The 16,416-nt window shown below is 42.6% G+C and overlaps 1 protein-coding gene across 2 annotated transcripts; it reads right to left on the bottom strand.

The window, feature by feature from the left end:
• Positions 1 to 453: 453 nt before the first annotated feature.
• LTB4R (leukotriene B4 receptor) lies at positions 454 to 15,092 on the bottom strand. 2 transcript variants are annotated; one of them, XM_032234708.1, is made up of 2 exons: positions 15,057 to 15,092; positions 454 to 2,293 (listed from the first exon to the last, which is right to left on the bottom strand). In XM_032234708.1, exon 2 carries the CDS (start codon positions 2,258 to 2,260, stop codon positions 1,172 to 1,174), a length of 1,089 nt encoding a protein of 362 aa, XP_032090599.1. In that variant the 5' UTR covers positions 2,261 to 2,293; positions 15,057 to 15,092; the 3' UTR covers positions 454 to 1,171. The 2 variants fall into 2 exon arrangements, with proteins under 2 accessions (XP_032090599.1, XP_032090600.1); XM_032234709.1 differs by lacking the exon at positions 15,057 to 15,092 and adding an exon at positions 11,349 to 11,405.
• Between the last annotated feature and the right edge of the window lie 1,324 nt (positions 15,093 to 16,416).

Below are 16,416 nucleotides of genomic sequence, written 5' to 3' on the forward strand. Positions count from 1 at the left end.
GGGGTGGTGCCCATCTCCACTTCAAAGCTGAAGAGCCAGCACTGTCTGAAGATGTCTCCCTGGTCAGGTGGCCAACATGACTAAATGTCGAAGGTATATGGAACGCTGTTACCTTCCCACCAAAGTTGGTCACTATTTTTTTGCTTGTATTTTTGCTTGTATTTGCTTTCGAACTGCTAGGTTGGCAGAAGCTTGGAAAAGTAATGGGAGCTCACTCCATTACACAGCGCTAGGGATTTGAACAGCTGAACTGCCAACTTTTCTGATCAACAAGCTCAGTGTCTTAGCCACTGAACCACCGCATTATAGATAGATAGATAAATAGATAGATAGATAGATAGATAGATGGATGGATGGATGGATGGATGGATGGATGGAAGAGAGATGAGAGAGATGAGAGATGAGAGAGATGAGAGAGAGAGAGAGAGAGAGAGAGAGAGAGAGAGAGAGAGAGAGAGAGAGAGAGAGAGAGAGAGAGAGAGAGAGAGAGAGAGAGATGAAATAATAAGATTCAGGGCAACAAAACACTTCAATAATACTAACAAAAATATTAACAGAAGTAGTTAAATAGAAGATGAAAGAGGGAACGTTTCAAGAGAGAATATCAATGGTAAACAAAGCATTAAACACATTTTTCTTCTCTCAAGACAATTGCAAACTAACTAATGCTTAAAAACAGGGAGGGAAGTGTTCCACAAAAGTTATGTCAATTGTTTTGAAAGTGGAAAAAAGAAGAAACAACAGTTTTTGTTTGTCTAAAACTGAAATTGGACAAACCATGCTCTGATTTTAGATGTAGAATTGGGGTGGGGACAGACTCTATGCAAGTTTCATGGTCTCTAAAGGTAAGTGCTTAATGAACATAAAGTCATCAATCCATCTTTTCACATGTTCAGAGAGATTTTCACCATTCTTGCAACAATCCTTGGAATCCTTCCTAAACATAATATTTTAATATGATGACAGATTAAAAAAAACCCTCATATTTAGTCCCTGAAATTAAGGAATTGCAGAACAAAATGAGTAAGAAATGAAACTGCCTACCTTGTACAAAATATAATTGAAGAAGATATAGAGAAAAGTAAGAAACAACATTTCTATAGCACTTCAGAAGACCTTAAAAATAACTGGCAAAAAAAAAAAATCTGAATGTCCACCCTTGTCTGTTGTTTCAAGTTGAAGAAAGCAGCTTCAATCTTCTTCCACCTTCTTGAGGTGAGCTACTCTCTGTTGGGTTAGTAGACATAGTTAAGGAGTCCGGTTTCCCATTATTTAAGGGTTCTGTCTTGAGATCTCGGTCGCGGAAGGTACCATGTTTTATGCTGGACACCTCCGAGGCTGTTCCTTCGAAGAGTTTGGCCATGAAACCAATACCAGATGATCGGATTAAGGAGCCACCACTGAACGTGTAAAGGATGGGGTTGACACTGCTGCTGAAGAACGCAAGAGCCACCAAAATGGGCCTAGCCATCTTCCCTGCTTTTTTTAACGAGTTGCTCCACAGGCCAATCACATCTAAAAGGTTGACAATATGGTAAGGAAGCCAGAAAAGGGCAAAGGCGATCACAATGAGGCTAATGAGTCGGCTGGTCCGGCGTTTCTGACGGAAGCGCGTCTCCTTGAGTCGTTGGCTGATCATCCCGTAGCTGTAGACGACAATGGCAAAAGGCAGCAGAAACCCAGTGATGGTTTCGAAGAGGTTGTGGAAGACCAACTCCTTGTCTTCTTGGTGACACAATATGCAGTACTCCGTGTTGTTGCGAGTAACCACTTTCCGGTAGACGAGAGAAGGCGCAGCTAAGAAAAAACTCATCACCCAAATTGCCAACACCAAAAGCCGGATGGTGCGCCTGGTGCGGATTTTCTGCGAGACGAAAGGTTTGGAAACTGCCAGGCAACGGTCAAGGCTCATGAGAGCAATGAGGTAAACACTGGCGTACATGCTGACCCCACAGATGTAATAGCAGATTTGGCAGACGGCCTGACCCATCTCCCATTTCTTGGCACTTAGGAATCGCAGGAAGAGAGGGGCTGTGAGGAGCACCGCCAGGTCAGCAATGGCTAAATGGAGAATGAGGAGACAGGTGACCGTCCGCTTGTGAACCCAGCAGATGGCCGTCCACGCTACGAAGGCATTGCCAGGGAATCCCACGATGAAGGCAAGCGATAGTACCCCTATGCCTATTGATGCTCCTGCCAAAGGATTGGTAGGACGGGTAGAATTGGAAGTAATGTTTTGGGTTTCAATACAACTAGCCATGGTCCCTTTGGATGTCAGAAGGTAGAGTAGGCACTGTGAAAAAAAAGAAGAGAAGCAGAAAACATTGTTAGAATCCTAGGTACTGTTCTGACCCCCTCCTCTGTCCAGTAATGAAAGTCAAGACACGCTTAATGAGAATGTCCTTTAATAACAAGACCAGACTCTCGGTGGCTGAAAGCCAAGTAAACAAACAGATAAGGACCTTGGAAGCAAGGCTAACAAACCTTGGGAGCAATTCAGACAAACTCTGCCAGCAATCCAGCCTGCCAAGTTTGTTTCTCTTTAGTCAAAGCGTTGACTTCTGCAAGAAGGGTGTGGGACAAGCAGTCTGTTTTATAGTCTGGAGAGGAGCCTAATGACCATCAGCTGAGTGTAATTACCTCCTGTAATTACATAGTTGTTCTTGACGCCGAGTAGCCCTTCGCCGGCGTGCATCCCAGAACAACTCACTGTTGGTTTCTGGATCACTCTCCCTTGTCTCCTCCCCACTGATCCAAGGCTCAGACGCCACCTGGTGGCCAACCAGTCTCTCTGCGCCCTGCTCGGAGTTGGAACCTGTCCAGTGTCCTCCACATCCTCCAGGGCCGACTCTTAGGGCCCCTCGCTGTCGGAGTCTGGTGGCAGCTCCAACGGCTCCTGCTGGGTCACAACAGGTACCACTCTTTTCCTCCATCTTAAAAGCCACATAGTTCTTAGCTTGTCAACAACTGACTGTAATTCAGTCCTCTACGACGATAATTTTTGGGCCAAGAACATTCAGTTGTCTCAGCTACAAATTTTCACAGTTCAGTCACAAATTGACTTCCATGGACCTTATTTCATACTTAAGTGGTCAGTAGAGAGGGCATGCCAGTGGTGCTATTCACTTACCTTCCATACCAGTTAGCAAATGTAAGCACGCCCTGTCCACGCATGCACTGAGCCTTCCATGCATGCGCTTTGGCTTCAACAAAGTGCCTAAATGGGATGGCATAGATCCGAGGTGGGTGGGTGGGGCCACCTGTGACTTCCGCTACTGATTCAGGCAAACGGATCTGAGCTGGCGGAATACCACCTCTGGGCTGTGCATAAGTGCATTAGCGTGCCTATCGTCCCTGTCATTGTATTTTTATTCTCTTATTCTTGTTCTCATTTTTGTTTGACAAATTCCAATAAACAAATTAAACATTAAAATAAACATTCAAAAGAGGCCTGTGTTGGGAGGATTGCCAAATGGCCTAATGAAGTGTCTCAAAACCTAGCTAGCGGAAGAACTGGGAAAAGAAACAAAATCATCCCACCCACCCAGAAATTAAGGTTCCTTCTTGTGCCCAATTATAGTGCTCTGTTTTATTGTCCAATAGCATTAGGCTTTTGTTTGAATGTGGTAGGACTTCTATGATTCTTTCCCCCCTGAAACTTCAAGGATATCTTATGTAAGAGTGAATAGTCAGGGGCAACTCCAAGTATAAGGAGGCTCCTGAGACAGGCCTACCAAACCTAAGCTGAACAAAAATCTGGCTGGCCAATACTTAGTGAAGAACAGGGGTGGGATTGAAAAATTGTAACAACCAGGCTCCTGAGGCTTTCCTTGAGACTCCAGGAGGGTGAAAATGATCTCCCAGGGCTCTGGAGAATCTTTGGAAGCTGGAAACGGGCCAGTTTCTAAACTTCCAGAACTTCCAGTAGGCCTGTTTTTTGCTCTCACCAGTCTCCGGAAGCTTTTTCCGAATCTCCAGGCGGGTGAAAGCAATCTCCCCCTGGCTCCGGAGGCCTTCCAGAAGCTGGAAATGGGCCCATTTCTGGACTTCCAGTATGCCCATTTTTCACCCTCCCAGAACATCCACGTGGCCCTTGTACTTATGAGGCATGATGAACATGCCACGTGAAGACTCCTAGGAGGGGAGGGTTAGCCAGTACCTGCAACAACTGGTTCGTTGAACCAAATGCAAAATTAGCATCTGGTTCACCGGAACCGGTCCAAATTGGCTTAATCCCACCCCTGGTGAAGAAAGAGAGACACAACAATTTAACTTTCCTGCATCTAATAGTTCATAATGAGTAAGGTAATTTGTTGTGAGTCATATCTCTTCTTGATGTGTTTTATAGGCTTATCAGATGCTGGGCACAGACTCTCGTGTTAAGGGTTACCATGTTAATTTCCCACAAAGAGAGAGGGACTTCATCAAGGGAAATTAAAATTGATTTCATGCTCAATATTGCTAAGAAGAACCATATTGGGGGAAAAAACGAAAAGTAAAAAAGAAAGTTTGGTAAGCTAAAAGCAAGTTCTAAGTTTACTCCTGGACAAGGCGAGATTGGGTGCTGAGATATTTGTAGGGATAAATGTCACAGTAGGTATAAACATCGAATCCTACTGATTGTTCCGGAGTTACAACTATCCAAGTTTGCAATCTGGTTTAATTGAACGGATCTTAAAGCAAAAATATTCTTTTCAGAAATAAGCTGTATTGTTTGGGTTTTATTTTTAGCAGCATGAACAGTAGTCTCCAAGTCCAGAAGTTTGCATCTTTGCAAAACAAATTACATACAAATAGTGGATGCTACATTTTCATCAACAGTTACCCTGGGGGAATTTATTTATTTATGTATTTACATCCTACCTTCACTATTCTTATAAAGCTACTAGATGGAATATGTCAGTGAAGACTAACCTTTTCTGGACGAAGTGCACAAAGTGCCCAAACCCCCAAAACGCAATGTACCCCCCCCCATGCATGTGCCCCATCCCCATGCATGTGCTCACCCTCACATGCCCCCACCCCACACACATGCACACATGTCCCCCTTGCACACACAGACACACAGACACACACACACTCGTGCACACACGTCAGAGACCAGGAGACCAGCTGGCTGGTGGGAAGTGCATGCATAGTTGAGTTGAATTGGGGTGACAGCTAGCATGCCCTCAAAGAGGCCATAGGTTTGCCACCATGGGAATATGTTGTAATTGTAATTACCTAGTGGACAATCACCTGAATATGAGCCAACAATGTGCAGCAGCAGCCAAATAAGGCAATGCAGTACTAGGCTGCGTTAATAGAGGGATAAAATCAAGATTACATGAAGTTGTAGTACTGTTTTACAAAGCCTTAGTAAGACCACACTTGGAATACTGCATCAGTTCTGCTCATCATTTTATGAAGAAAAAAAAAGATGTGGAGACTCTAGAAAGAGTGCAGAGAAGAGCAACAAAGATGATTAGGGGACTGAAGGCTAAGATATACAAAGAGTCAGAGTCCCAGAGTCAGTCAGAATTGAGTAAGTTCTCAAAACTGATAGTGGTGCTGAAAAAAAGTGACCTACAACCAGTCTTTGCACCTGTGTCAAACCCGCGGTGTCACATTGCTGTTACGTGACATATCACAACGTTTTTTTTTCCTTCAAGAGGCTTGGGGGGGGGGGGAGGATGGCCTGTGTGTGACGCATCTGGCCCACAGGCCAGCAGTTTGACACACTTGATTTAAAGCATCCTCGCATAGCCAAAATTCAAGTGCTTGGGAAAAAACTTTATTTACAGTAGTTGCAGCGTCCTTGTATCACGTGTTTCCCTTTCCCACCCTTTCCCAGGGGCTTCTGACAAGTAAAATCAAAGGACGAAACTGGGCTCGCTTAATGACTACAGCAAAAAAGATCATAAAATCAGGTGCAACTCACTTAAGGATTTCATCGCTTAGTGACAGGGGTTCCAATCCCAATTGTGTTCGTAAGTGTGGACTACTTATAGTTCTATGGACAGCAAGATGGTGGTATGCTGTTCACTTCTTGTAAGGTGTCCCCCCTCCACACCCATCTCGGTCTACCGTCCAGGGATAGGCTTCAAAAATTTCAGCAATGGGTTCTCTGCCCGGTTGCCTGGTGGGCGTGGCCATGATGGGTGTGGCCTAGTCTACCTCTTGCACCATGGTGGAGGGGGGCATTTCTGCCCTCCCCAGGCTCCAGAGGTTTTCCTCGAGCCTCTGGAAGGGCGAAAACTGCCTCCCCTGGATTTTGGAATTGCTCCGGAGGCTGGAAATAGACCCATTCCAGGAGGCCCATTTCCCCCCCCCCTGAGCCTCCACGCAGACCTTGCATCCAAAATGGGCTGTGTGGAGACTCCTGGGAGGAGTGGGGAGGGGTGTGGAGTGGTAGGAGGGGCCAGACAGGGATGGGATTGGAGGTTCTCAGAACTGGCCAAAATGTTAGCTACAGGTTCTCCAAAACCTGGGCGAACCTGTAGCAGCCCACCCCTGCTATCGTCCCAGCTTCAGTCCTGAATACTGAACAATACAGAAATCTTTTGCTCAACTCTTCTAATATAACTGGTTTTGATCTAGTTGTATGACACGGCAACCTGTTTTTGTTCTTTGTTTCCACTGCACCCTATCAGAAGATTTTTCCCTATGGGTAGGCTTCCCATCCCAGTTGAAGTTTAGCGTTTTAAGAATAAACAGTGGCACCCGACATCACTGTGAGCTAAAAGTACACAAACTTCTAGTTCTCCTATGCTGGTGGAGCAATTTCCTTTGCCGTTGTTACACAAATTACACAAAGTTACACAAGTTGTTACACAAATGGGGCAACAATTTAATGGTGTGGAAATAATGGGAAGTAGACTTTGGATATGAAATTGCTTCTTAGAGTGACTTTCTTTCTTTCCTTCTTTCCTTCTCTCTCTCTCTTTCTCATTCTCTCTCTCTCCCTCACTCCCTTTTTATTTCTCTCTCTCCTCTTTCTCTCTCACTATCTCTCTTTCTTTCTTTTCTCTCCTTCCTTCCCCCTCCCTCCACCTATCCTTTTATCTTTCTTTCTCTCTTTCTCTCATTTGCTTCCTTACATGAAGCAGGTAAATCGAAGTGTAAGGAAATTTTATGATTTTGTGTGATTTCCAGAAAAATGATGATGCCTCCTTTCCTTTCAGTCAAGGTTAGAATAACAGGAACTGCATTTTTTTAGGGCATACACATTTTTTGGGTTTGTACCTTATTGTGGTTTAATATTGATGGAACAGATTGTTCTCCATTTCCAATTGGGTCATGTTCTCAACATAACCCAAGTGATAAGCAACAACTCATCTGCGTATATCTGGACAACTACTTATTATCAGTGAAAGGATACCAAAAAGTGTGCCTCTTTGTTGGCAACCAATGGAGTCCAAAATCTTCATATAATCAAAGCTTATGTAAGAATAACCTTCACTGGTCCCCCACCAGATTAGATTATGCTGGCTGAGGAATTTTGGTAGTTGGTCCATTAGTCTTAAAGTTGCTAAGGTGGGGAAACACAAGCTTAGATTATTTTAAAGGGTAGGACAAGAAGCAATGGGTGGAAACTAATCAAGGAGAGAAGCAACCTAGAACTAAGGAGAAATTTCCTGACAGAACAATTAAACAGTGGAGCAACTTGCCTCCAGAAGTTGTGAATGCTCCAGGACTGGAAGTTTTAAAGAAGATGTTGGACAACCATTTGTCTGAAGTGGTGTAGGGTTTCCTGCATAAGCAGGGGGCTAGACTAGAAAACCTCCAAGATCCCTTCCAACTCTGTTATTCTAAATTCTAATTAGGTAAACTTCAAATGGTAGCATAGTGCCAACCTTCAGCATAACTTTTCTTTTTCAAAAATGTCTGTGAGGCTCCAAGAACACCAGGAAAAGTTCTACTCTGCTGTTCATTTAGGAATGTGTCCACTTGCCCAGGAAAAAAAAGGGGGGGAAACAATATTCTGAAGAACCAGAAACCAAAACTAGAACAACAGTTTCTCTTCTGTTATCCCATCTGGTAGGGCTGCCTTTTTGAAACAGCATCCACAGAGAAATTTTCATCACTGCAGTTGACCAAGTAAGTAAGTATGTGCATTGGGTAACCACCCCCCCCCCCAATGAAACTGCTGGAGTGCAAATGCTCAATTTTAATGACCTATGTCCAGTGGTGAGATTCAGCCAGTTTGCACAACTTTGGGAGAACCGGTTGTTAACTTTCTGAGAAGTCTGGTGAACTGATTGTTGGAAGAAATCATTAGGGCAGAGAACTGGTTGTTAAATTATTTGAATCTCACCACTGCCTATGTCTATGAAGATAATCCAAGAGGCTTCTTCAACTTTGACTGGATAATGGAGAATGGAAAGATTTATACTCCTTGCAGACAGCTGGTCATTTGCATTCTTTTAGTGAAGTCTTTTGTTAAGGCCACCTGGAGGTTTATTTATGTCCTCAGGGTCACCTGAGTAGTGCAAATGGGTGTGGAGCCTTCTTGGAACTGTTGGAAGGACTGTGTTGGATCCAGATAAACTTCCAAATAGCCTTAATAACTGACTAAAAAGAATGCAAATGACCAGCTGTCTTCAAGGAGTATAAATCTTTCCATTCTCCACCATCCAGTCAGAGCTGAAGGAGCTTCTTAGATGAGAAGCAAAATGTCTTCAGATATATTACTTTCAAAGGAAGACCAGAAAGTGCAGTTGCTTCTTGAAAAAAAAGCACATTTAGGACTTGAATGGCCTATGTTTCTTCACAGTTACTTTTGTACAGGGCAAGAAAAACGCATTATTTCAATTTCCTGACATCTGGGTACCTTGTATTTTCACAACCTTCAGTTGCTCCCATGAGCATTAGGGGAAGCTAACCACATATTTCCAAATTGTGTGTGGCTTTTCAGTATGCTCCCCACCATAGGTTGCTAAAGGCTGAGACCATAGAACATAGAGTTGGAAAGGACCTTGAAAGTCCTCTAGTCCAACCCCTGTTCAGGCAGGAGATCCTATACCATTTCAGACAAATGGTTGTCCAGTCTCTTTTTGAAACCCTCCTGTGATGGAGCATCCATAACTTCTGAATGCAAGCTATTCCATTGGTTGATTAGGAACGTAATCCTTAGTTCTAGGTTGCTTCTCTCCTTGGTTAGTTTCCATCCGTTGTTTCTTGCCTTGCCTCTTGGTCCTTTGGAAAATAGTTTGACTCCTTCATCTTTGTAGAAACCCCTCAAATATTGGAACGCTGTTATCATGTCATCTCTAGTCCTTCTTTTCACTAGATTAGACATACCCAATTTCTGCAACTGTTCTTCATCTATGTTTTAGCCTGAGGCACTCTAATCATCCTTGTTGCTCTTCTCTGCACTTTTCCCAGAGCCTCAACATCTTTTTTATATTGTGGTGACCAGAACTGGATGCAGTATCCTTTGTAAAGCGAAACTAGGACGTTATGTGATCTTGATATGCAGTCAAGGATTGCATTGGATTTTTTTAGCTGCCTAAAGCTGTACCCTGAAGTACAGTCCTTGACAGTTGATAAGAACTGTTCTTACTTTTCTGGTGCTGCTGAAAAAAAATACTTCTTCTGACTGTCCTTATACTTATGTCTGTCATGGTGTACCAACTGGCACTTGCCAACAACAATATATTTTATTACTGTTACAGTGTCCTGAGATCATGTGATTGCCACTTGCGACCTTCTCCACTGACTTCCAACAAGCAAATTCTATGGGGAGACCTGATTCACTAAAAAGCTGCATGACTCACTTAATGACAAAAAAAAGTTATAAAATTGAGCATGGTCACAGCAATGATACATTTAATGATAGCGGCAGAAGTTCCAGCCCCAAGTGGCTATAAATCGAGGACTAACTGTATCTGCAGGTTGTCTGAATCATAGTTAATGCATAAGAATTGGCAACAACAACAACATGTTACACAAATCTAGAGCTGAATGTGCAAGGTTTAAGACAGACAGCGAGCTTTTGGTGTTATTAAGTTCCTTAAACTCTGCCATCTTTTATTTAAAGGAAAGAAAATGAAGACCATTGCTAAGCTTACCCTGACCGGCTTTCTTTCTTTCTTTCTTTCTTTCTTTCTTTCTTTCTTTCTTTCCTTCCTTCCTTCCTTCCTTCCTTCCTTTCTCTTTCCTTCTTTCCTTTTTTCCTTCTTTCCTCCCTTCCTTCCCTCCATTTCCCTTCCCTTTCCCTGCCTGCCCGCCTCTGAAGGCATTAATCAAAAAACAGAGGATGATTAGGGCCAATGCATGTCCAATATCTTAAGTTAATATCTGTCATGCAGGAAAGGTGATGTTAGAAAGTAATAATGAGCTAAGAAAATGCCACAAGATTAAAAATTTTGCTGATCTGTGAAAGGAAAACATCTCTTCTAATATTATGGTTTGAGGAATCTGCAGACTCCTTATCTAAAATCAACAATCAAAATTTGGAGACCCATTTCTCTCACATGCCCATTTATGCAGATTAAACCGATTATCCCCACAGAGAAAGCCAAATCAGAACAAAAACATCATCTATGGAGAAGCAGAAAGATGTGTTTTGCAAAACTGCCCTAATTATGACATGATTATTGTAGGCAAAGGAAGCGCCTCATTTTCCAGAAAATTGGAAGAGGCTTTCTCATGAACAGCTTTTCAAAAACAGAGATCACCTCAGGAAAAGAAAGAAGCGGAGGGGATATCTCTTTACATTCAACCCCTAACAAATGTTGTCTCTCAACTTTTCTACATTGGAGATCTAACAAACATGCTCTTTTACCTACCAAACATCATCATCATCATCACAACAACAACAACAACAGCAATAAATACATAGTTGAAGTCACCAGCTGAGCAAACTGTGAAGCTGTGAGGTCAAATAAATCTGAATCTGCCCATTTTCCCCTCAAAAATCTCAGCTCTAGGAACCTGACCGTACAAAATGTGGAAGCGGTGGGAAATTGCTGGGGATAAAACAGTTTTCCTCACTAGGTAATTCACAAAGACTTTCACTATTGCCCTGGACTGATTTATCTCATAAAGTTGTCATGGGGTCATATGAGAGAAGTCACAGACCATTATGGGAAACTAGAAAGAAGTATAAGCTGTAAATGCTACCATGATTTATTCGTAACCCAACACTCCTCCCCGAGGAGCAGTGTTCCTTGACATCCCACATTCCGTGTGTTCTTATTCGTGTTTATTCTTATTTCTGCTATCTTTCACATAGGTGACAAGCTAAATAAAATAAAACCCTCCTTCTTCAACTAAGCGTGGCTAAGCAGCCTTCAGAAGCTCTGTGCACAATCTAGCTCGTCTCACACAACTTCTTTATATTGAGATGAGAATAGCATGCTTACCCTTCAATTTTCTTTCTCAGCTCTTCTTTCAAGCTCTTGCTTCTGTCTTCAGAACAGCCTCTCCCTCTCTCTCTCTTTCTCTCTCTCTCTCTCCCTCCCCCTCCCTCCCTCTCTCTCTCTCTGTCTTGTCCTTTGGGGAGGTGTTTTTTTTTCTCCTTTTCTTTGCTCAATTTCTTTTTTTGGTCATAGCACCTTCCACTAACTTAAAAAGGAAGTGATAGCAACTCTCAGAAAAGTTGGGTAAGAGATTTCTTTAAAAAAATGATGAGTTATTATAGATAAAGTCAGCTATTGGGGTTGATTGTGTGTGTGTGTGTGTGTGTGTGTGTGTGTGTGTGTGTGTGTGTGCGTGCGTGTGTGCGTGCGCATGAGTGATTGTGGGTGCTCATGTGCACTGATGTTGCATTCTTTCTTGTACTTTTTGGCTTCTGGAGTTTGTGAATTCAAGCTGCCTGGTTGTTGTTTTTTCCTTTTTCCCCATTTTGTTTTAAACCCTTAACAGAGTGTACAGCTGTACAAATACATATTCACAGAGATTTAGAATAGAATAGAATAGAATAGAATAGAATAACAGAGTTGGAAGGGACCTTGGAGGTCTTCTACTCCACCCCCCTGCTTAGGCAGGAAACCCTACATCACTTCAGACAAATGGTTATCCAACATCTTCTTAAAAACTTCCAGTGTTGGAGCATTTACAACTTCTGGAGGCAAGCTGTTCCACTGATTAATTTTCTAATTGTCAGGGAATTTCTCCTTAGTTCTAAGTTGTTTCTCTCCTTGATTAGTTCCCATCCATTACTTCTTGTCATATCCTCAGGTGCTTTGGAGGATAGCTTGACTCCCTCTTCTTTGTGGCAACCCCTGAGATATTGGAACACTGCTGTCATGTCACCCTTAGTCATTCTTTTAATTAAACTATACCCAGTTCCTGCAATCATTCTTCATGTTTTTGCCTCCAACCCCCTAATCATCTTTGTTGCTCTTCTCTGCACTCTTTCTAGAATCTCCACATCTTTTCTACATCGTGGGGACCAAAACTGGATGCAGTATTCCAAGTGTGGCATTACCAAGGCATTATAAAGTGGTATTAACATTTCATGTGATCTTGATTCTATCCCTCTGTTTATGCAACCTAGAACTGTGTTGGCTTTTTTGGCAGCTGCTGCACACTGCTGGCTCATACTGAAATGGTTGTCCACTAGGACTCTAAGATCCCTTTCACAGTTACTACTGTTGAACAAGGTACCACCTATACTGTACCTGTCCATTTCGTTTTTGTTGCCTAAATATAGAACCTTACTATTTTCACCATTGAATTTCATTTTATTAGATAGTGCCCAATGTTCAAGTTTGTCAAGATCCTTCTGTATCTTGAGCCTATCTTCTGGAGTGTTGGCTATTCCTGCCAACACTCTTTACTTTACTTCCCTCTTTAAAAATGTACATCAAGAGTACTCTGCTTTCATGGAGAAAAACCCATCTTTGTGGTTTCTAAGAATCTAAAACAGATAATCAACTAATTGCTCTGGGATTGCTTTACTATTATGGTTCATTGCATAGTCAGCCAGATGTTTAAGACTGGATTTGACATTTTTATCCACCTATTGAGTCCTTTCCAAAGACCAGAAACAGGCAGATGTAGATACCAAAGGTGCTTTTTCTGGAGTCAACTGGACTTCTTGTTCTTTCTTTGAAGTCGTTTTGCTTCTCATCCAGGAAGCTTCTTCAGCTCTGACAGGACAGTGGAAAAAGAAGGATATATATTCCTTGCAGACAGCTGGTCATTTGCATTCTTAGGGGCTTGTTGAAACACTTGGAAGTTTATCTGTGTCCTCAGGGTCACCTGAGTAATGCTCCTGATTCCTGTAGTCTGCAAATTTTCCCTGAAAATCCATTCCTAACCCCACACCATTCATAAGGTGTTAATCACAAATTGTATAGCTAAAAGTCTGTAGAGATTCTCAGTCATTCAGGAGGTCATGGTTGTCCCAAGGGTGCGTTTTCTGAAGGCAACTGGATTTCTTGTTGCCTCCAGAACTCCAGTTTCCTCCAGAAAAAGCACCCTTGGGACAACCATGACCTGGATGGCTGGGAATCTTTACCGGGTCCAGAAGTATTTCACGAGAAGAATACTCCACTCCTCTGCTCACAATAGAATCCCTTATTCCACCAGACTTGAAATTTTGGCCTTGGACAACCTGGAACAGAGGTGGGTTCCTACCAGTTCGCACCAGTTCAGTAGAACCGGTTCATCAAATCTACCAAACTGGTTACAAATGGTTCCACCAGTGGACCTGGAAAGTAGGCCACACCTACAGAAGAGGTTCCAAAAATTTTTGAAACCCACCACTGACCTGGAACTACGCCACTTACAGTCTGACCTAAGCTTACTACACAAATTATCAGCTACAATGTCCTACATGTCAATGACTAATTTAGCTTCAAGCTCAATAATACACGGGCAAACAATCAATACAAACTCAAGGTAAACCGCTCCAAACTCGATTGCAGAAAATATGACTTCAGCAACAGAGTGGTCAACACTTGGAATGCTCTACCTGACTCCATTGTTACATCCTCAAACCTCCACAGCTTCAACCTTAAACTGTCTACTATGGACCTCACCCCATTCTTAAGAGGTCCGTGAAGGGGGTGTGCATAAGCGCAGCAGCGTCCCTACTGTCCCCGTCCTACTTTCCCCATATATTTGTACTCATTTCCCTTATTCATGTCCATTTTTCTACTTATACCTGTTTATCTTGCACATGAAATGAAATGAAATTTAAAATAAAATGTCAGAGGTATCCTTGCAGGATGTAAGCTGTTCCAAGTAGAGCTGCCTTTTGCAATTGACTCATGGTGAATTTGTCAATGCTGATGGTGTTTAGGTGGCCCTCTTCTTGATGGTCTTGATCTTTAATAACAGATCATTGTTTCTTTGTTTTCTGTCTCTGTATACAAACAGTTCTCAACTTACAGCAGTTCATTTAGTGACCGTTCAAAGTTAAAACAGCAGTGAAAAAAGTGACTTATGGCCATTTTTCACACTTACAACCATTGCAACATCCCCAGGGTCACATGACCAAAATTCAGATGCTTGGCAACCAATTCATATTCATGATGGTTGATGTCTCAGCATCACATGATCTCCTTTTGCAACAACCAAAGTCAATGGGGAGTTCAGATTCACTTAATAATCATATTACTAACTTAACAACTGCAGTAATTCACTTAGACAAAGAAGCTTATAAAAAAGGGCAAAATTCACATAACAAATGTTCCACTTAACAGCATAAATTTGGGGCTCAATTGTTCTTGTAACTTGAAGACTATCTGTATTTGCAACAGGTAAAATACATTTTCTTCCAGTAGTTCTAGAGCTACTGGTCCTGGTTGCTGAGTCCTGTATCCTATTTTTCACCAAATATCCAGCAACTCAAACTCATTGCGTGGTCCATGTTGACCCAGGCAAGGGCCAAACCAATGTGGGCTTCTGTAATTTAAGGTTTACCTTTTTATGGGAGAGACACTCTTTGTCTGACATCTCTGATGAGACCTGTTCAGTGTAGATTAACATTTGAACATCTGGCATAGCAATAGCAATAACACTTGACTTATATACTGCTTCATAGTGTTTTTCAGTCCTCTCTAAGCAGTTTACAGAGTCAGCCCATTGTCCCCAACAATCTGAGTCCTCATTTTACCCACCTCGGAAGGATGGAGGTCTGAGCCAACCTTGAGCCTGGTGAGATTCAATCTGCCAAATTGCTGGCAGTGGGTGATCAGCAGAAGTAGCCTGTAGTACTGCACTCTAACTACTGCACCACCATGCCTCTCATCTTCCCACAATTACATCAAGCTGGTGCCTCACATCATCATCATCATCATCATCATCATCATCATCATCATTATTTGCACAGTCAGTCAGATGTTCAGACTGGGTTTAGGTGATTAGCTGGGCTGCTTGGAAAAGGCAACATATATACAGATGGGATGGGTGCGGCAAGCATTGGGTGGGCAGGTGGGGCGAGCATGATTAATCAGGCCCTCAGTAGACTCCTTTTACCAGATCAAGTGTGGTGGGCTGATAACACTGGCAGTGAGACAGTTTCTAAGATAATCTGGTTCCCTGCCATGAAGGGCTTGCCTTCAGAAGTTGTAGATGCTTCATCACTGGAGGTTTCTAAGAAAAGACTGGGTACCCACTTGTCCCAAATAAGGTCTCAAGCGTGAGCAAGGGGTTAGGTTAGAAGACCTCCAAGACCTCTCTTCCAGCTCTATTCTGATTGATTAATTAGCTCCCTCTACTGGTATTATGTCACATCGTAGCTGATTCACTTCCTGTCCTGGAGACAATCCTTTGCATTGGTTAGCCATACTAAAGCTTCAAAAAATGTTTTGCAGCTGTTCACAGGATCTGTGGTGGGTGGGTGGAGATGCAGGCACTGTCGAAATATCCAGGAGGGATGCAGAAACTCCACAGAAAATGAAATCAAAAAAAGTTGCCAACTTCCCCTTCAATTGAAAATGTTGGTGTTTATGGCTGGCTGGGGGAAAAGAAACAGACAAATAAAACCGAATCAGAAAACAACGAAAACAGAATTTTCTTCCAAACTCATCAGCTTAACACCTAATGGTAGGGCCAGAGTGAGGGCAGAAACACATTTTTTTTTGCATCCCCCTCTTTTAAAAGTTTACCCTTAAGCAAGTTTTTCTTCTTGTATTTCTCAACCAGCATTGCATAGGATTTGTGCAGTGACAGTCTGTGGGAAGAAATATCCATCTTGTTCAGTTCCAAGCTGGGAGAAAGACAGTGGAAACATGGAGGCTGATTGGAAAGGTTTATTGATGAAGCAGAACCACATGAGTTTGTGGTTCCTGGCAGCTGACAAAATGGAGTTGAGTGTGGAAGGTTTTTATACCTTGTTTGGCCTTTGCACGAGCTTCCTATTCCTATGCAAGAACATGTATTCTATTGGCTGTTGTCAGATTCGTATGGGATCATGTAGGGGTTATATAGGGGTCATAACTGGCTCTATAGGCAAAAGAAGAAATGTAAATCATAAAT

The sequence above is a fragment of the Thamnophis elegans genome, chromosome Z (genome assembly GCF_009769535.1).
Source record: "Thamnophis elegans isolate rThaEle1 chromosome Z, rThaEle1.pri, whole genome shotgun sequence".
NCBI classification, from domain to species: domain Eukaryota; kingdom Metazoa; phylum Chordata; class Lepidosauria; order Squamata; family Colubridae; genus Thamnophis; species Thamnophis elegans.